Source organism: Rhineura floridana, chromosome 6 (assembly GCF_030035675.1).
Source record: "Rhineura floridana isolate rRhiFlo1 chromosome 6, rRhiFlo1.hap2, whole genome shotgun sequence".
NCBI lineage: Eukaryota > Metazoa > Chordata > Lepidosauria > Squamata > Rhineuridae > Rhineura > Rhineura floridana.
This window is the reverse complement of record NC_084485.1, coordinates 7,555,957-7,577,114: the sequence shown is the minus strand read 5'-3', so window position 1 is coordinate 7,577,114 and position 21,158 is coordinate 7,555,957. Positions and strand designations below refer to the sequence as shown.

At 45.7% G+C, this 21,158-nt stretch overlaps 2 protein-coding genes across 3 annotated transcripts; both read right to left on the bottom strand.

Moving 5' to 3' along the window:
• Positions 1 to 2,832: 2,832 nt before the first annotated feature.
• Positions 2,833 to 6,841, bottom strand: LOC133387015 (transmembrane protein 65-like). The gene has a single exon (XM_061630903.1). It carries the CDS (start codon positions 6,566 to 6,568, stop codon positions 5,741 to 5,743), a length of 828 nt encoding a protein of 275 aa, XP_061486887.1. The 5' UTR covers positions 6,569 to 6,841; the 3' UTR covers positions 2,833 to 5,740.
• A 3,684-nt stretch (positions 6,842 to 10,525) lies between these two features.
• LOC133387014 (uncharacterized) lies at positions 10,526 to 20,908 on the bottom strand. 2 transcript variants are annotated; one of them, XM_061630900.1, is made up of 5 exons: positions 19,690 to 20,908; positions 15,969 to 16,051; positions 14,415 to 15,410; positions 13,453 to 14,092; positions 10,526 to 12,776 (listed from the first exon to the last, which is right to left on the bottom strand). In XM_061630900.1, exon 5 carries the CDS (start codon positions 12,744 to 12,746, stop codon positions 10,947 to 10,949), a length of 1,800 nt encoding a protein of 599 aa, XP_061486884.1. In that variant the 5' UTR covers positions 12,747 to 12,776; positions 13,453 to 14,092; positions 14,415 to 15,410; positions 15,969 to 16,051; positions 19,690 to 20,908; the 3' UTR covers positions 10,526 to 10,946. The 2 variants fall into 2 exon arrangements, with proteins under 2 accessions (XP_061486884.1, XP_061486885.1); XM_061630901.1 differs by having other exon boundaries at positions 13,453 to 13,523; positions 15,359 to 15,410.
• Between the last annotated feature and the right edge of the window lie 250 nt (positions 20,909 to 21,158).

The window sequence follows — 21,158 nt, the reverse complement described above, 5'->3', positions numbered from 1 at the left end:
GTCCTGAATCTTCCAACATTCAGCTTCTTTGAATGTCCACGAGTTCTAGTATTATGAGAGAGGGAGAAGAACTTTTGTCTATCCACTTTCTCAATGCCATGCATAATTTTATACACTTCTATCATGTCTCCTCTGACCAGCCTTTTCTCTAAACTAAAAAGCCCCAAATGCTGCAACCTTTCCTCATAAGGGAGTCGCTCCATCCCCTTGATCCTTCTGGTTGCCCTCTTCTGAACCTTTTCCAACTCTATAATATCCTTTTTGAGATGAGGTGACCAGAACTGTACACAGTATTCCAAATGCGGCTGCACCATAGATTTATACAACTGCATTATGATATCGACTGTTTTATTTTCAATACCTTTCCTAATTATCGCTAGCATGGAATTTGCCTTTTTCACAGCTGCCGCACACTGGGTCGACATTTTCATCGTGCTGTCCACTACAACCCTGAGGTCTCTCTCCTGGTCGGTCACCGCCAGTTCAGACCCCATGAGCGTATATGTGAAATTAAGATTTTTTGCTCCAATATGCATAATTTTACACTTGTTTATATTGAATTGCATTTGCCATTTTTCCGCCCATTCACTCAGTTTGGAGAGGTCTTTTTGGACCTCTTCACAATCCCTTTTTGTTTTAACAACCCTGAACAATTTAGTGTCGTCAGCAAACTTGGCCACTTCACTGCTCAGTCCTAATTCTAGGTCATTAATGAACAAGTTGAAAAGTACAGGTCCCAATACCGATCCTTGAGGGACTCCACTTTCTACAGCCCTCCATTGGGAGAACTGTCCGTTTATTCCTACTCTCTGCTTTCTGCTTCTTAACCAATTCCTTATCCACAAGAGGACCTCTCCTCTTATTCCATGACTGCTAAGCTTCCTCAGAAGCCTTTGGTGAGGTACCTTGTCAAACGCTTTTTGAAAGTCTAAGTACACTATGTCCACTGGATCACCTCTATGCTTGTTGACACTCTCAAAGAATTCTAATAGGTTACTGAGACAGGACTTTCCCTTGCAGAAGCCATGCTGGCTCTGCTTCAGCAAGGCTTGTTCTTCTATGTGCTTAGTTAATCTAGCTTTAATAATACTTTCTACCAGTTTTCCAGGGACAGAAGTTAAGCTAACTGGCCTGTAATTTCCGGGATCCCCTCTGGATCCCTTTTTGAAGATTGGCGTTACATTTGCCACTTTCCAGTCCTCAGGCACGGAGGAGGACCCGAGGGACAAGTTACATATTTTAGTTAGCAGATCAGCAATTTCACATTTGAGTTCTTTGAGAACTCTCGGGTGGATGCCATCCGGGCCCGGTGATTTGTCAGTTTTTATATTGTCCATTAAGCTTAGAACTTCCTCTCTCGTTACCACTATTTGTCTCAGTTCCTCAGAATCCCTTCCTGCAAATGTTAGTTCAGGTTCAGGGATCTGCCCTATATCTTCCACTGTGAAGACAGATACAAAGAATTCATTTAGCTTCTCTGCAATCTCCTTATCGTTCTTTAGTACACCTTTGACTCCCTTATCATCCAAGGGTCCAATTGTCTCCCTAGATGGTCTTCTGCTTTGAATGTATTTATATAATTTTTTGTTGTTGGTTTTTATGTTCTTAGCAATGTGCTCCTCAAATTCTTTTTTAGCATCCCTTATTGTCTTCTTGCTTTTCTTTTGCCAGAGTTTGTGTTCTTTTTTATTTTCTTCATTCGGACAAGACTTCCATTTTCTGAAGGAAGACTTTTTGCCTCTAAGAGCTTCCTTGACTTTGCTCGTTAACCATGCTGGCATCTTCTTGGCCCTGGCGGTACCTTTTCTGATCTGCGGTATGCACTCCAGTTGAGCTTCTAATATAGTGTTTTTAAACAACTTCCAAGCATTTTCGAGTGATGTGACCCTCTGGACTTTGTTTTTCAGCTTTCTTTTGACCAATCCCCTCATTTTTGTGAAGTTTCCTCTTTTGAAGTCAAATGTGACCGTGTTGGATTTTCTTGGCAATTGGCCATTTACATTTATGTTTAATTTAATAGCACTGTGGTCACTGCTCCCAATCGGTTCAACAACACTTACATCTCGCACCAGGTCCCGGTCCCCACTGAGGATTAAGTCCAGGGTTGCCGTCCCTCTGGTCGGTTCCATGACCAACTGGTCTAGGGAATAGTCATTTAGAATATCTATCAGGACTGGTGCGTGACTTAATGGCCATTATGACAACCATGGGAATATTTCAGCATGTCATCCATGTTACCCATGTTGCAGGCTTCACTTTGGGCTTTGTGTTTCATGCTGGAACAGCCTTTCCCAACCAGTGTGTCTCCAGATGTTGTTGGACCACAATTCCCATCTTTCCTGACCATTGGCAATGCTGGCTGAGGCTGATGGGAGTTGTGGTCCAACAACATCTGGAGGCACACTGGTTGGGAAAGGCTGTGCTGGAACATTTGTACGGCAGCCTGTGAGTAGAGAGATTTACTATGTTCCTATTGTTGTTGACAGCTCACTTTCTAGTGAGGTTTAAGATAGTGGATTTTTTCCCCATTGGAGGGGTAGCGAACCAGATACAATGGTGCACCACCAGAAGCTGATGAATCCAGTAGGTTCCTGGGTAAGCCTTTGAGGAGTTTTCTGCTGACTGTCAAAGGCTTAGCTGTGGAATAAGCAGATGACTTGGATTGTTGACACAATTGCTCCTGAACACCTTCTCCCACTGAACAGAACCTTTTGGCTTCCCGTTTTAGTGGGAGTGTGGGGAAATCAAGCAGCAGAGTAGATTTATTATTTATTTATTTATTTTTATTTAATTTAATTTATATACCGCCCTAAGCCCAAGGGCTCTCTGGGCGGTGTACATAAAATAAAGCAATCAGGAATATATAAATACAATAAAACAATAGAATCAAACCAACAAAGGTAAACAAAAATAATCAAACAGTAGCAAAATACAACAATACATAAAATAATACGCATTAAAATGCCTGGGAATATAAAAAGGTTTTCACCTGGCGCCGAAAAGATAGCAGCGTCGGCGCCAGGCGCACCTCATTGGAGAGACCATTCCATAGTTCAGGAGCCACAACCGAAGAGGCCCTATTTCTAGTCACCACCCTCCGAGCTTCTCGATGGGATGGTACTCGGAGGAGGGTCTTAGATGTTGAGCGCAGTGTATGGGTAGTTTCATATTGGGAGAGGCGCTCCACCAGGTATTGCGGTCCCATGCCGTGTTAGGCTTTATAGGTCAAAACCAGCACTTTGAATTTAGCCCTGAAACAAATAGGAAGCCAGTGCAGACGAGCCAGAACAGATGACCAGAATACAAGTGGAGAAAAACAAGCTGAATGAGACACTCCTCAGGATGGAGCCCATAGTATACCCTACTTTGTGGCAGTAGTGGTGATAGCAAAGAAAATATTTATCCATCACCGTCATGTTGGTGAAGTGTTGTCTAGAGCAGCCTTCCCCACACTGGTGCTCTCTGGGTGTTTTAGATTACAGTTCAGCCAGCATGGCTAATGGTCAGGGAAGATGGGAGTTGTAAGAAGCATCTGAAGGCTAGTTTAGAGGAACTGTTTCAGGTGGTGCAAAATCTGTTTGGTACACAGAGTTCTCCAGGGAGTCTAGACAATTCTCATCAGTCTTTTTCTGACTTGTTTGCTAAACATTTTGCTGGCATCTTTTCTCACTTGTTCCAGCCTGATGTGGACTAGATGCTTGGTGAGGTACGCCCTTCCAGATGCCCACTCAACCTTTGTCCCAGCCCCAGGGTTGATCAGCTGAGTTCAATGAGTAATTAATGCCTTGCTACAAGAGAGGAGTAGTCCTGGCAGTCTCCTGGCAGAGGAGGTGGTCTGCCTACTCTTTGAAAAGCCTGCCTTGAGCCCAGACAATTATAACAACTACTAGCCAATTGCAAATCTCACCTCCTTGGGCAATGTACTTGTGTGAGTGACAGCTGTACAACTCCAGACACTGTCAGGTTAAAGTAGCTATCTAACCCATTTAAATCCAGATTCAGGCTTGGGCTTCCTCTGTGAGGAAAGGTTGAAGCATTTTTGGCTTTTTAGTTTAGAGCAACCTTTCCCAACCTTTGGGTCCCCAAATGTTGCTGAACTACAACTCCCATCACCCCCAGCCAGCATGGCCAATAGACAGGAACGATTGTCATTATTGTCCAGCAACATCTGGGGACCCAAAGGCTGGTTTAGAGAAAAGGCGGGTCAGAGGAGACATGATAGAAGTGTATAAAATTATGCATGGCATTGAGAAAGTGGATAGAGAAAAGTTCTTCTCCCTCTCTCATAATACTAGAACTCGTGGACATTCAAAGAAGCTGAATGTTCAAGTTTATTTATTTTAAGTTACATTTTGCACATAAGATCCACTCATCTAGCCCAAGTCTAGACATTCAAAAGGCATTCCAAGACACATCCAGTCTAACATTTTGCCCCAGTTAGTATTCAAAGAGACAAGGACACTAAAATTGCTTTCTAATTCAGGAGACATCCAGAAGTGGCACAGTTAAGTCTGTTTCTCACTGAAGGCAACACACTTTTGAAGAGCTACATCTTTTCAAGGCTTAATCTTACCTTTACACTAATTCTAAATTCCCACCTAAACCCCACTCCCTCCCTCTCACAGTGCACCATACGCTGCTTTTTCTCCGTCCATCTCAACAAGTGCATAAAATGTACAAATACACTCTCTTCCGCAAACAACAGAACCTCTAACCTGTTGTGGTTTTCCCAGATGCCTAGAATTTAGGAATGAAATTCAATAGATGGAAGTTATGTTTATTTCTTTTTTGAAGAGGCATGGAAGGAGGGCAACACATGCACACCAACTGAAGCCCGATTTTCAAAAATACTGTTTCAGCACTGTTGCAAACTGGGTGATAGTGCTCATCAACACTAGAAAGCCAAGTAAAGAGACTACCGTTAACTATCATAGAGGCAAGATGTTTTGCACAGCTTCCTAAAACCAACCACTGGGCAAACCCTCATTTCCTAATTGTAGCCTGTGTTGCACATACGTAAGATTCCAACTTTTAGGCCTCCCCTGATCTCAGCTGCCAATTTGATGAGGGATGTATTCCAAGCAACATCTATGGAGATTTGAGATATAGGCAGAACTTGAAACTGTGATCTTCCTTTAACTGATTTCACTGTCAATGTAATTGCCTCATATTTCAGCAGATATCCAAATCCTAGTTCAAATGATGCTTTGTTCAAACAGGTCTTGTTATTCGATTGTATAGTGTAAATGATAAATAAAAGCAGCAAGAGAGCCAAGACATTATATCTCCTAAAGCCATCTGTCACCCAGCTTCACTGAATGTCCAGAATGGAGGGTCTGATGAGCAGCAACGGCAACTTGTGCCATGCGTTTACAAACGCTAAGTAAATATACAAACCCAAAATCCATACAGTACATTGATGGCAAGCAGTTAAAGAAATAATCCTTGTAAAAGATAGAGGCAAAAGGAGGAGAGACGGGCAGGGGGGGAAGAATGGTAAACATCAACTGCCAGTGTAAGCGAAACACACACATCAACAATTTAATTTTAAAAAGGAAAAACCCTTATAAAATATGTACTAGGACAAAGCCACAATAAGTTAGTGTTTCCATAAAACGGCATGCTGTTTTGTTCCCCATTCTATACATTGTTACTGTCTGCATAATGCTCAGTATTTTGACAGCATAGTTGTATAACTGAGGTACATTAGTTTATATGTACTTTAAACATTGTAAAAAGGTTATTTTTTTCCTTCCCGTTTTTTTTCTTCTTCATCTCCAAAGAAGAACAATGGAAACATTCCTAAAAGGCAGCCAATGGTCACTCCAATAGCCTTACCCAAGTGTGCACTGACACGTGTTTGCCACATGTCAGCTTGTTTGGGTGTTAGATCAGGAATGGGGAGGCCCAACCTGGAGGCCATCGCTTCAACATAACCTGCAAGTCCCAATCCAGCTAAATCCGAGACAAGATTTCCCAAGGCAGCAGCCGCCATAGTAGAAATTCCAAGTACAATTCCTATTGACAGTTCTATCTGTGTGCCCGCAGCAATCATAATTGCATTATCAAAAAATCCAAAGCCTACAAAAGGTATTGCATTGTGGAAGAACACGTGTTTCAGCTGTCCAGTGGATGGTGGCTCAACCTCCAACTTCTCTTGGGCGATGGCGATGGCCTCGAAGCGGTGGAGCTCCCTCAGCAGGCAGCTCCGCTCGGTGGAGTGAAGGCTGTAGATGAAGTCTCGGGCTCCTTGCGCCGTGTTGAGCGCCTCCATGGGCTCTTTCTTCGGGTGGGTGCCCAGCGACCTGACGAAGCCCGAGGAGGTCGGCGTCGGCACGGAGGAAAGCGGCAGCCACAGTCCTTCTTCGGGGCTGGTGCCGCGTCGGAAGGTGCTCAGACAGCGGCGGCTCCGCAGGAGGCGGCAGCAGCAGCTACTGAGAGGCCACCGCGGTTGTTGCGGTGGCTGGAGGCTGAGGCGGGAAGCCAGAGAGGTGCAGAAGCCCCCCGGCCAGCCCGAGCCAAAGCGCAGCGCCAAGCGGCAGCTCAGCCACGTCGACGGCGACGACATGCCATCCCGCGCTACCGGGGCTGGGGAGGCGAAGGGCGGCGCTGCCCTGAGGAGAGGAAGGCGCTGCTCATGGAGTCCCTCCCCGGCCTTCCCCTCACGCTCTCAAGCCTCGCCTTGCCTCGGCGGCCGGCCAAGCTCTCGCTCAGTCTGTCAGGCGGCGCCGAGGTGAGGAAAACTTCTCGGTCTAACCCCGGCGGCAGCAAAAACGCAGAGCTGAATGGAGGAGGGCAGTTCTGCGCAGGCGCAGGCCAGTTTAATCAGAGGACCGCCTTCTCATCCTCCCAATCCCATCAGGCCTATAGGAAGAAAGAGGACAAGCGGGCTCGAAGCTGAATGTTGGAAGATTCAGGACAGACAAAAGGAAGTACTTCTTTACTCAGCGCATAGTTAAACTATGGAATTTGCTCCCACAAGATGCAGTAATGGCCACCAGCTTGGACGGCTTTAAAAGAAGATTAGACAAATTCATGGAGGACAGGGCTATCAATGGCTACTAGCCATGATGGCTGTGCTCTGCCACCCTAGTCAGAGGCAGCATGCTTCTGAAAACCAGTTGCCGGAAGCCTCAGGAGGGGAGAGTGTTCTTGCACTCAGGTCCTGCTTGTGGGCTTCCCCCGGGCACCTGGTTGGCCACTGTGAGAACAGGTTTCTGAACCAGGTGGGCCACTGGCCTGATCCAGCAGGCATGTGCTTATGTTTGTTGCCCTAAGAAGTGACAGTAACAGTAACAGGGTGTTGGTTCTCCTGAATTGCAGTGATTATGGTATCTTTCTGGGTCGCTTTACCACAATGGGGATAGGGAGCACCATTTTGTGATGGTTCCTACATAGCAGGTTGATTCCAGAGGGTGGTACTGGAGTCTGAATTTTGGGATTTTGAATTCCCTCCCCTTAAACATTTGACCGGCACTATATTGTCTTTTACTAAAGATCTTCCTTTTTTTAACAAGCCTTTATCCCACTTTGCATCTGTATTGAAACTGTTTTTAAGATGTTTTTTGAATGTTTCTATGATTTTATCGTTTATTGTTTGCCACCCTTACCTGGGCTCCTTTTTGAAGGAAAGGCGGGATATAAATCAAATTAATAAATATCAAGCCACTTGCCTTATGCAGTTCATAGGGTTTTATCTTTCTCCCCATCTATTCACTATCAACATGAAAGTACTGGCTGAAGATTTATAGTGAGATGTCATCAATATGCTTTGTTTTTATTTTTTAATAACTTTTTATTAGGAATAAAAAATATCAATATCTTGATGACACTTCTATTGTGGAGGTGGAGGGGTTGAACCAGTGCCTCAAATCAATAATGGACTGCATGAGGGCTAATAAACTTTTTTTTTCCAGACAATATTGTTAGCATAGCTTGTGGTTCAGGGTTTTGAGTAGGTGGTACTTTATTTATTTTATTATTAAATTTATAACCCACCTTTCCTCCAAAGAGCTCAAGGTGGTATACCCAGTTCTTTCCCCATTTTATCCTCACAACAACCCTGTGAGGTAGATTAGGCTGAGAGATAGTAATTTGCCAAATGGAGAGTGGTAGTAGACGGCCTTTATTTTTGATGCTCAAAAGGCATTTGTGGCATGAAAATCTTTTTACCAGTTTAAGTGAATATACCAGCTGTGACCACTTCTAAGGAGACAATAGCCAGGCTGTTGACTGCAGTCTGTTTTTCTGACCATAACCATTGCTGTTGTTATGCACCTTCAAGTTGATTACTGCTTATGGCGACCCTGTGAATCAGCGATCTCCAATAGCATCTGTCATGAACCACCCTGTTCAGATCTTGTAAGTTCAGGTCTGTGGCTTCCTTTATGGAATCAATCCATCTCTTGTTTGGCCTTCCTCTTTTTCTACCCTTTTCTGTTTTTCCCAACATTATTGTCTTTTCTAGTGAATCATGTCTTCTCATTATGGCTTTGCTGTAATCTATAAAGCACAGGGTGATTTCCTTCTGAAATTCCTTGGTCCGTTCCATTATCCAACATACGTTTGCAAGATGATCTCTGGTGCCTCTTCCCTTTGTAAATCCAGCTTGGATGTCTGGCATTTCTCGCTCCATATATGGTGAGAGCCTTTGTTGTAGAATCTTGAGCATTACTTTACTTGAATGGGATATTAAGGCAATAGTTCGATAAATTACTGCATTCCCTGGGATCCCCTTTCTTTGGAATTGGGATGTATATTGAACAAACTCTATTGGTATGCCATCTGTTCCTGGTGATTTGTTTCTCTCAAGTATTTTAAGAGCAGCATCCACCTCACATTCTAAAATTTCTGGTTCTTCATCATACGGTTCCTCCATGAATGGATTTGTCATTCTTACAACTCTTTTATAGTGTTCTTCAGTGTATTGGTTCCATCTTCCTTTTATTTCATGTCGGTCACTCAGTGTGTTCCCCTGTTGATTATTTAACATCCCTACCGTTGGTTGAAATTTCCCTTTAATTTCTCTAATCTTTGTGCTAAAAGATTTACACTGTCTTCCAGTGTATTTCTCAGTTCACGGTAGGGTTGCCAGGTCGGAACCATCCAAAAACCTGAGAAAATGGGGGCGGGCCCTAGTGACATCATGGGGCGGCCCTAGTGATGTCACAGGGTGGGCCCTAGTGACATCATTAAACATGATACATTGTATCAACCACAGTTGCTTGGAGCATACCATTCAAAAAAAATTCTCTGGAGATTAAAATAGAAATCTTATCTAAAATAGGGTGTTCCTAGGTCCATCTGAAGTGACAAGGTCATTCTTTCTCACAAGCTTAGGGTGATGCAAAATGGAAATGGACTGCCTTCAAGTTGATCCCAGATAGGATCTTCATGGTAAGCAGTATTCAGACAGAGGTGGTTTACTATTGCCTTCCTCTGAGTCTGAGAGGCAGTGACTGGCCCAAGGTCACCCAGGGAGCTTCATGGCTGTGTGGAGATTCAAACCCTGGTCTGCCAGGTCACAGTTCAACACTTTTAGGGAACATTTAATCTAGCTTACTTGCTTCTGGCAAGAAGGGTTTACATGCCCTCAGGCCAGGCCATTATTGGAAGAAAGGAGCTTAGTGTTGCAGAGATGTTAGATGGGAGCACAGATGGATGCCCCTGAAGGCAGCAACTGTAAACATGCTTATTAAGGAACTAAGCCCCATAGAACTCAATAGGACTTACTTCTGAGTAGATATGGTTGCAGCCATGTTAAGGACAACGGAGGGCATTCTAGGCAAGCAGTTGGCAACTGCCTGTCAGCATTGTGCTGTTGCTAAGACTTGACTGGGGATCATCCACAAAGTTATCCATAAGGTACTGCAACTTTATATGTTGGCTGGCTACTGTTCTATCCATCTCTATTCAAAGAAATTAAACAATCACAATTATGCAATTACCTCTAGTTTTAAGGTAAAGGTAAAAACGTGAGAGAAAAATAAAACCAATAGCACCAGGTTACAAACAATTGTTTTATTAACAAACACTATCTTTTAGAGAACAAAGGCAGGTTACATCACCAATCAATCTGCTAATCATAATCCTATTGCTAGTCCCAATGCATTGACACCAGGACTGCCCGCCATATGCCCCCTCCCCAAATCCCCACACACATAGCAACCCGCAAATGACACCAGGACTGCTCCTGAAATCCCCCAAACACCAGAACTGGCCCCCAAATTTCCACATAGCAACCCACACACCACTCAGATGACAACACGACAGCCCCCCAACACCCCTCTCCAATATACCAACCACCCGAAAAAGCATCCCCCAAATGACATGACAGCCCCTCAAACACCCCCAACTCTTTCCCCACACACACAGCAACCCCCCCAAATGACACCACAGCAGCCCCTCAATCTCCTCTCCGCACTACAACCCCTCGGAGCACACCCCAAAATGACACAGCAGCCTTTCAAAGATCCCCATGGGACACCACAACAGCCCCCAGAAACCCCTCCTCAACTCTCTCCCCTCCACGTAGTAACCCCCCCAATTGACAGCATGGCAGCCCTCCAACATAACAACCCCCAAATGACAATGGAATTTACATGGTGTCAATTAACCAAATTCCCATTGATTCAATGGGTCTACTGTAGTTGGGACTAGCAGCTGGATTTAGACATTTATCTCTCTTACAAAAGAGAAGTGGATGACATCCAAGGGATGTTTTCAACCATTATAAACATTATAAACAGTATTACTCTTTATAAAAGAAAAACAGAAAGAATGAACAAGGTGCTTTCACTGTAGTAACTGGTGTTAAATAACTAAACAGACTAAGTTTAGAATTTGTACTTCTCATTTGAAACACAAGCTTTAAGCAACCTTTGCTCTTCCTTCACATATTTGAAAAAATCAGCACAGTTCATGCCAAAGTTTAATTTGACACAAAGCTATGCTTTCACAAGGGAAGATAACATATGGTTCCTGTTGTCAGTCCATACGTTGCCCATGAGGGAAAACACTCTCTCCACGAAAGCATTGCTTACTGGTATGGCAAACACTGCACTGACAACCTTCACCAGAATTCTTGATCTGATGCTCTTCAGCAACTGCACCCATTTTTCATCCAGAGGAAGATCAGATGTTCTGACCTCAGGCACAAACTTTTTAACCAGGCAAAGTTCATCAAAAAGTCCATCAACATCAACTTCAATGGCCAGATTTGAAGCCACTTTACTAACATGGTCCACTGTTAGCTCATCTGACTCTCTGTCCAGATCAAAGGCTGTGAACTCTTTCAATTGTGAGTTCTCAAAATCATACCATTTACCAAGGTGTGCTATTGCCCAATTGTACATCTGGAGAGCATCTGTAGTGAAAGATGCACGTTGAGATTCAGGGAGGTGTTTTAGACCAGAAAGCACATTTGCTCCAAAAAATCTGTTATCCACACGATTTACCAGCTTCTCCCTCAAGCTGCACATGAAGGTGTGGAGGTGTGGACTTACTGAGTGCTTTCTTTCCAAAATACTAATAGTCTCATGAAACAGTTGCATGTAGTGATGCACAAAGTAGAGGTAACATTCTGGGACAGAAATCTTTTCAGTTGTGTCACCAGTTGCCTCATCTGCCTGGTCTCCAATAAAGTTCCATATCATCTCATCGGTCTGCTCTTCCCCAAGCTCCAGGAAATAGGATTTTATAGCAGGCCACAATTGGAGTAGCCGCTCAACAGCTGGGAAAAGAGAGAGCCACCGTGTGTTTCCATGATTAATTACTGCACGGTACTGCATGCCTAGCTCATCAAAGCATTCCCTCAGTTTCTCATTTTTAAGGGTGCTCCTGGAGAACTCCGTGTATACCTTATGAACCAGATACGCAACATCGTACTTCCTGTTAAACCAGCCATTTCTGGCAGCATTGTGTAGAACATGGCAAAAACAGTTTGCCTTCACAATGGAACTTTTCTGTTGCTTTAGGAACTGGAATACAGAGTTCCTTACCCCGTAATTGACAGCAGCATTGTCTGCAGTGTAAGCCACTATATTTTCAACAGATAATCCCAGATCAGTCACAGTCTTCAGAAGGCTATTGCTGATGGCAACGGCAGTCTCTGATGGTAACTCATAGAAGTCCAGCAGTTTCTCTTGGACTCCAAGGTCAGCATCAAAGTAACGCACAGCCACAGGAAACATTTTACGGTTGCCTTTGTTAGAAGCATCCGTGGCAATTGAAAAAGGAACTTTTTCAGTGGAACGTCCACCCAGTGCCAGCACCACATTTTCTACTGATTTTGGTCCAAGCACGTTTTCAACAATGCACTCTGCCTTGGTTCTTCCACAGTGCAGTTTTTTAACAAGAGCAGCGTCCTCGATCGTTGCGGAAATCAGTTTCATTCCACAATCCGTGCTCATGTAACTGTGCTGGTGCATAACTGCATGATACACGTTGCTAACCTCTATAGCAGCAACACGGAGCATTTCTGGTGTACTCTTCTTTGCAAAGAAGGATGTCATGGCAGCACTCTGATGCACCGTTCTTGAGGCTCTAATGTGTGCAGCATTTTCCTTGTGTCTCCGAACGGCCTTGACACCATCGTGTTTCACAGTGAAAGTAGAATTACAGTACTTGCATCTGGCAAGAGAGTCATCTACTTTTACGATCCAGTCTTTGAAATTATCATGCTGCAACCATTCAGTCTGAAATGATGCTGCATATTTCTTCTTCGGCTTCTCTCCTTCTGGCTGCATTAAAACAACAGATGTGCAGCACAACAGCACCTGTACAGGAAGAAGAGAGGGTTGATAAGAAAAATGCCTAAATCCACAGCCAAGCAATATGTTTGTTAAGATCAACCCAAATGTCACTAACTAGTAAGGAAACTTTCAAGTTCTCCACAATGTTTTATCAAGCTGCATGGCAAAGCTGGCTTGCTGTTGTTGCCACAGAGTCTACATCTGGTCGCAGTCTGGACAGAGTGTAGGAAGAGGAGATTGCATTTCTTTACTTTATTTATTAGGTTTATATCCAGCCCTTTCTCCCAGTATGAGCCCAGGACGGAGATACCAGACTGGCAGCACAATCCTAAACTCAGAAGTAAATCCTGCTGAATTCAATTGGGCTTACCCCTAAATAAGTGGAGTTTGGCTTGCATCCTTAGGCTGCCCTCTCACTTACTTGCCAAAAAGCCCTATTCAAGTCAATGAGACTTACTGCTGACCCAGACATATAGAGGATTACAGAGTTACGTTTGATTACTTTGCAAATCTCATTGCATTTAATGTAACATAGTAAATGTGTTTATTATTGAATCTGTGCAGTTGGATTAATTGGATGCTATGTGGTTTTCAGGTTGTGTTTCTCAATGTAGTAAGAATATGCTGATGGCAGTATGCATAGGATCAGGCTACCTGACAGAGTTCCATCAACATAGTCATAATAATTTTAAATACTCACCACAGTGCTGTTGACTGTGCTTCACAAGTCAATCAAATGATTCTCCAAAGTTCGTCACAGAAAATCCTTCGCTGCAGTGACAGGAATGAGTAATTGTTAAGAAGATTATCTACAATTTATTAGCTACCCTGTTGTGGGCAGCTATAAAATCACTTTGAAAGACAACCAACATCTAGTGAGTAATAACTAACAGAGAAAAAACACCCATGGTTTGATCTATCTTCACAGGCAACAGCTTGTGAACAACAACTGCAGCCACACTTCCAAATATGTAAATTCTCTTTTACCATTAGTGGGCAAAAAACAAACCATCATGCATCCAACAAGGCACATCATCAATGGGTTTTTTGGGGTTGAGCTGACCACATGGAACCACTGTTGTTGCTTCTATGGATGTAAGGGAGGAGGGTCAAAGGTACATGAAATGCTAACAGAAAATGAAAAAACAAGACAGTGATGCTTTCCTAAATGCAATACCATACCAACCACAGCAACACATACCAAAGGGCCAGCGTAACCCTTCAACCTCCGGGTAGAACTCTTACTAGGACATTAGGGACATTTCTTGGGAGGTGCAGTTCTGATGCCTTCAGAAAAGAAGTGTCTTAGTTTTTTCTGGCCCATGGAGGGTTGTAGCCATCTTAGGCACCGCAGAGGAAGAGGAAATTTTAAGAGAACGGCGAAAGATGTTATCTGGAAGTAGGGACTAAATCAACCAACCTTTATTTATTTATTTATTAGATTTATATACCGCCCCATAGCCGAAGCTCCCTAGGCGGTTCACAGCAAACTAAAACTTCAGTATACAATTAAAACACATAATTAAACAATTTAAAACATAACACAGAAAAATTTCAAGATTAAAACATTTTAAAACACATACTAAAATGCAAAAATGCCTGGAAGAAGAGGAAGGTTTTAACCTGGCGCCAAAAAGATAGTAGTGTTGGCGGCAGGCGTACCTCATCAGGAAGATCGTTCCATAATTCGGGACCCACCACTTAGAAGGCCCCTTTTCTCGTTGTCATCCTCCGAGCTTCCCTCTGAGTAGGCACCCGGAGGAGAGCCTTTGATGTGGAGCGCAGTGTACGGGTAGGTTCATATCGGGAGAGGCGTTCCAACAGAACCTTGGCTTCCTCTGCGTCATTCAGCTTTCCTCCACTTACTGAAACTCAGGCCACATTCACACCAGACATTTAATCCACTATTAAACTGCTACATCAGACAAGAATTTGCATTAATTAACTTATTTTGTAGAACCCAAACTATCTTGTATATCTGTAGCAGTTTCATAGGCACTAATGCAGGGGCCTAGTGGGTAATCCAGCCCTGCACACAAGTATGCCACAATGCTGCTGGAGGAGCCCTGTTGGATCAGGGTAAAGTCCCTTCATATCAGAAGCTGTATGGCTCTGTGTACCATTTGCTGGGAATCACAAGTGGGGACAGCGCTGCTGCACTCGGGTCCTGCTTGTGGGCTTCCCACAGGCATATAGGTGGTCACTTTGCAAACAAGACGCTGGACTAAATGGGCCTTTGGCTGATCCAGCAGGGCTGTCCTTATGTTCTTCAAACCCAGCATCCAACCCTGGCCAGTCAAATGCATCCTGTAAGCTCACAACCAGACAGCAAGGCGATAGACCAGGGATTTGCAAACTCACCACCACCACTACTTGAACATTACTGAGGGTCTTGGCAGACCACTTAATGACTTCTTTGCCTGCTGAAGCAATTGAATGGTTTTTAATTGCATCAAGATGAAACGTCTTATAAAATATTATACAAAATAAGAATAATCTTTTATAATGCTTGGGAAAATAGCAGGGAGTAGAAAAAGATGAAGGCCAAACAAGACATGGATTGATTCCATAAAGGAAGCCATATGATTCCATAAAGGCATGCCTACCAAGATCCTGCTGTGCGTGCTTCTTGGATGTTCTGGACCTCGTCCCAGCTATCTACAGCAAGATACAGGTGGAGGGACAGGCACATCAGCGCTGAGAATTGTTCAGCCCACAGCCACCCCCCCTCTCTCTGGGGTTATGCAGCCCATCGCTCTCTCTGCCACCCCCTCTGAGGTTATGCAGCCCTCTCCCTGAGGTTCTTCAGCCCCTGAGGGTTATTCAGCCCTCTCCCTGGGGTTCCTCAGCCCATCTCCCTAGGCTTCTTCAGCCCATCTCCCTGAGGTTCTCCCCTGCCTGCCTCCGCCTCTCTCTCTCTCTCTCTCTCTCTCTGCGCAACGCCTGAGCGAGGGCCCTCAAACGAGCCAGCCTCCAACCTGCTCCTGCCACCCAGCGGCCTTCTTATCCTGAGCTGATTCGAAACGACAAGGTGCTGTAGCGGCCGCAATGGAGACCGCAGGCAGAGACTGCTCAGCCCCATCGCGGCCGCTCCCACCCATCGGCGCCCACAGCACCTCGTCATTTCGAATCGGCTCCGGAGTCAGAGAAGGCCTACAAGCACCGGGCATTCCCCACAATGCATCAGGAAACAGCAGCCCCTCCTGACGGACTCACATCTGCTTGCCACTGTAGATGAGGCGCTGCTGTTGTGGTGGGATGTCTTCTTTTTCTTCCACTCGCTCTTTTATTCTCACCACCTTGGGGAAGGGGAGACAAAGAAGAGTCATGGACCTGCCCACCACTGGCATATGGTCCCCGGAAGGGTGCCGAGAAGGGAATGCGGCCCTCCAGATAAAAAAAGAGTTTCCCTGCTCATGTACTGAACAGTGGATTTTCCCTTAACATTTCCTCCGCTATGAAAAGGCTCCATTACTGAGATCCCCTCCCACATGACCAATGGAGATCATGCCAAACCTTTGCTCTTTCTGTCCGCCCTCCCCCGTCCCAGTTTTGAGCCTCTTAACATGGGACACAGGTGTTGGCCTACAGGGGTGTTCCAATCTGGCCTGTAATGAGCTAAACAGCTGTATCTCTCACATAGCTGTGCCCTGAACTTTTCCCCATTAACGTCTATGAGAGCCTTGCAATCAGTCTCAAACAGCCCTGTGTCATAAAGAAAGACACCGTGAAATTTAGCACAAAAGAACAAGAGAGACGTGCACAAGATTGATTTAGAAGGGTTTTTCTTCCCTAAAAATAAAAAAATATATATTATGTTGTCATTTCCACAATGCTCCCTAGGAGGCTATCTTAACTTAAAAAGAAGTTCTCATTCAGCTCCTGTTTCTTCCTCCCTGCAAAAGCTATTAAGCAGAGATGGTGTTGCTATCTTCCAGGTGAAGAAGGAAGAGCCGGCCAAGACAGTCCAGGAAAGGAGATCTGAAGCCTGTGACTGGCGAGAGAAAGCACTCAAGATCACCACAGGGCCCGGAGAATCTCCTCTCTGGCTAGGAGGGAAGACAGGCAATCTGACCTAATAGGGCTGTTCCCATCTTTCATTTCTATAATTTAGGGACCTGCAGCACAAACAAAAGAGTGAGAGAATGAGAACTGTAAATGTGAGAAGGAATCTTCAGGGAAGAATATTGCTCCTGAACATCATGGCTTATTGCTCTGTTTTTAAAAAAGAGTCTGCCACTTTTCAAAAGAAGGACTGAATGTGAAGTCTGATTGTCCTGCACTGACTACTTGGACCAAAGCTGGGATATATGACACACATTATGTGCAATGACAAGCATCAAAGTCTGGTTTGCAACCTGAAATCATACTAGCTTTCTGCTGTCCTCCAGGGGTCATCTCTATACTGGAAAGGACAATGTGTGAACAAGAGACAGGGAGGCAGCAATACACCTCTGTGCATGGAGGCAGAGGGACCCATTATCTCCAAATCCCTACCAGCAGCAATGCTGCTGCCACAACAGCAAAGCAAGCAAGGAGCAGATCTTCCCCTTCCTCTCTTTACCTCATAGTAGTAGCAGTACTAACATTCTGGCAGAGGGAACAGCTGCCTCACCCTCCTCGTCAATACATGTCAGCAACAACCCTGCCAATGCCACTACTAGAAGCAGATCAAACTATTCCTCCCCAGGGCCGCCCATGAAACTGTCTGGAACGTTAAGATGTCATTCATTCAGCTCAATCCTAACCGTACGCCGACAGCAAAATAGGCTGCATGTAGCCAGGCTTTGAGACCAAACAGTATGACAATTCAGGTTTAGCAAAGTTTACACTGAAGGCCTGAGGTCTTGCAAGGAAATCTCCTTTGATATACTGCCAAGTTGAAAGGGGCATGGCCAACATGGCAGAGCATCACCGCAGTACCAGCATATCATCTTAGACTTAGATAGGATTCAGCAACCCTGTGATGGAGGTGTTCAGATAAATTTGGGGGCAAGCCAGATTATGGGCCATTTACCGTGCTCTGCCTCCACTGACACTATCTCATGTACTGGCTACCTACTTTTGCTTCCAGGATCCCATCCCAGACTAGTATATTTCTTTTTGATACCGTATATGTGCATAGGTCCACTCCCCTAAGGAAGCACTGAAAACACACTTATACCAAGTCAGACCATTAGCGCATCTAGGCCAGTACTGATCTGCTGATCTGTTGCAAAGTCTCTTTGAAGCAAATTTTAAAAAACACATTCAAACTGCTCCTACCAGATTTTACAGTAAAAAGAGGCAGGGTTTGACTAGCATCGTGTGCCCCATTATCAGAAGAGGAGGTGGAGATGTACTGGAACCGGCAGAATAGCGAGTGTCTCTGCCCTAATAGTCATTGAGTATCTCTGCACAAATTTGTCTAATCCCCCTTTAAAGTCCATTAATGAAATAGCCATCACTGCATTCAGTGGCTGTGATTCAAGTTCTTTGGCACCATTACAAGTCAAACAACAACATTTTTAAAAGAACCAGATTGCACATTAGAAACTAGAGCATGGTGCAGCTCTCCTGGGACTGTACCACTTCAAGGTGTGGGGGGAGGGGAATCACATGTTTGAATACTCCCACACCTTTTTTAAAAACAAAATCCCTGCACACAGACAATCAGAACATCAGGAAAGAGGATAAGAATCATACCTATTATTATTCCTATTAGTGGTAACACTTTCACACATTACAGGTTGGGATTTACCTTTCATGAAAAGTTGCATGTTTTTGAAGCAAAATGTAACACGAAGCAATTCTCAAAACCAACTTTTTGTTCACTGAGTATGATTTTAACCACAACCTCAATCACCACAACTAACAGGAAAAAAACTGAAAAATGGCATGCAGCCAAATCCTGTGCTTTTAAGTCACATTGCATTTCATGGGGCTTACTCTCAACATAGCCTATTTCGCAGGGTTGTTCTTAGGATAACCTGGAGAGGAGCAGGGAGGCCATATACCTCACCTTTAGCTCCTTTGAAAAAAGGTGAGATATACATGCAATAATAAATTAAATAAATAAAAAATTATGTTCCTATTCTTCCAGCAGAGTATCACAGTGGCTTCACCCTGTTGACAACTGCCAACATTCAAGAGAAGCAAGTAATAGGGTTCTAGTATGATTGCAACTGGATCCAGCCCATGTTTATATGGAAGTAAGCCCTACTGTGTTCTCTGTTTACTTCCAAGCAAGTGTCCAGCCTTACAGCAGAATCTTGTACCAGCTTACTCAGGAGGAAGTCCCGCTGAGTTCAACAGCACTTACTCCCAAGGAAGTGTGCACAGAGCTGCAGCCCTAGAATTAGCACCTGAAAAGTCCCAGGTCCAAACCCCTGTTCAGTTCCCAACCTGCCCATTCTCTTGCTCCAGTCTACCACACAGGGCTGTTGTTTCAAAGCGACAACAACCGGTGCCAGGAAAAAACCCTCCCGATCAGTGACAGTAATGGCTCTCCAAATAAAGGTAGAAACAAAACGAGGAGTCTAATCTACAGAGAAACTCTGCAAACTAAACAAGTTTCCCATTTGCCAATCCGGCACACCACGAGGCACCTTCTTGCAAATTCAAACAACAACAAAAACCAAGAATGAAGGGTTGTGGGGAAAACCTCCATGTGAGCGCACTTCAAAACCACTCAGATTCCCCATGCAAACTCCTACAACCCAAAACTTAATCCTGTGGGAGGAACCCCCCCCCAAAACAACATGTCCACCGCTCCACCCGGATCCAGCTTGCAGGGAGCTAAAAGCCGGGCCAACCTTTCGTCTCTCCTCCCTCCCAGACCTGCAAAGAAACCCATGCCAGGAGGTGAACCGCGGCGGCGGCGGCTGCCACCACCACCGACCAAAGGAGGGCGGAGAGAGAAGACCCGAAGGAAGGGAGCGGTTGTGGCGGCACCAACCTGGCTGTGAGGCTGCCTGCAGGTGGGAGCGTCCTCTCGGCTCGGCTTCGCCTGGGCAGCCTCGGCCGGCTTCTCCTCGCCCAGGCAGCTGCTTCCGCTGTCTGCGAGCGGCTTCTCGGGGACAAGGCGAGCTACAGCTGGGCGGGCTGAGCTGTGGCAGCGTCCGCTTGGAACCGAGGGTGGCTCGCCGCGCCTTGGCACAGGCAGACGCAGCAGCAGCACCTGCCGCCGAAGTTGGGCAGGCGCAACTGGCTCGCTCGTGCGCAGCTCGTCCTTTTCTCTCCTGGCAGCGGCGGCTGCAGCAAAGGGGCTAGGCGAGGGGGGGGAAGGAACAGGGCCTGGGTGTCTGGAGTCTCCAGCCTTCTCGCTCCTTCCTCCCCCACCCCCTTTACGCGCAGCCACTTGGGGAGGTAAACTGTTGCTGGCAAAGGAGGAGGGGGAGCGCTTTATTCGTCCCTGTCTTTCTCGTGGGGAGAGAGAATTTTTAAAAATTCAGCGCTCCCCGCGTCTCTCCAAAGCGCCCCTTTGCAATCCTTTGTCCTCATGCCCTCCTGCGCAGACCCCTTGCACCTGCTTCCAGCGCGGCGTGGCTGAAATCCTAGCAGGGTAAAAAAAAAAAATAAGCTGTTGCGCTGGAGACGCCGCGAGGATGAGGCGAGCTGCGGCTGGGCGGGCAGAGCTGTGGCAGCGGCCGCTTGGAACCGAGGGCGGCTCGCCGCGCCTTGGCGCAGGCAGACGCAGCAGCAGCACCTGCCGCCGAAGTTGGGCAGGCGCGACTGGCTCGCTCGTGTGCTGCTCGTCCTTCTCTCTCCTGGCAGGTAACCCCGGCTTTGAATCCCTCTAGCCTCTCAGCTTGGCCTACCTCGCGGGGTTGTTGGGAAGAGAACACGGGGAAAGGCTAAATTGCAATCTACCCTGAGCTGTCCGGGTGGGGCAGAGATGCCGTCCTCAGACAACAACCGACCCAGCAAAGCTACCGCCCTGGACTCCTACTGGGAGGATATAAATCTAGTAAGTCAAACAAAATTAATAACAGGCGGTCGCTGGACTCCCTTCCTGAATCGTGCACCAGAGGAGGAGAAGGAGATATCCCGAAATTCAGTTGGGGGGGAACCGCCCATCCGGAATGGGCCTGGTGCACTTTCCTTGCTGCACGCACGAAAGGGCCGCTTTTGCCTTCAGGCACCTGCTGGCAGCTGCTGTCTCTGCAGTCCCTGCCTGAGCCTGACTGAGAAAGAGCAGGAAGGCGGCAAGCCACAGCCCAATGTATGTGTGTGTTAATCACGCATGCGTGGCTGAGGGGGCCAATGAAAAGCCGGAGATTCTTCAGTTTAAACGAAGTATTGCTGGAGGCCGGAGACGGCCCCCTTTTGCCGGAGACTCCGGCAGAAAACCGGAGACCTGGCAACCCTAGTTCACAGTGATAACTTTTCAAGACCCAAATGGACTAGGGCCCTTAAGTGACTCAT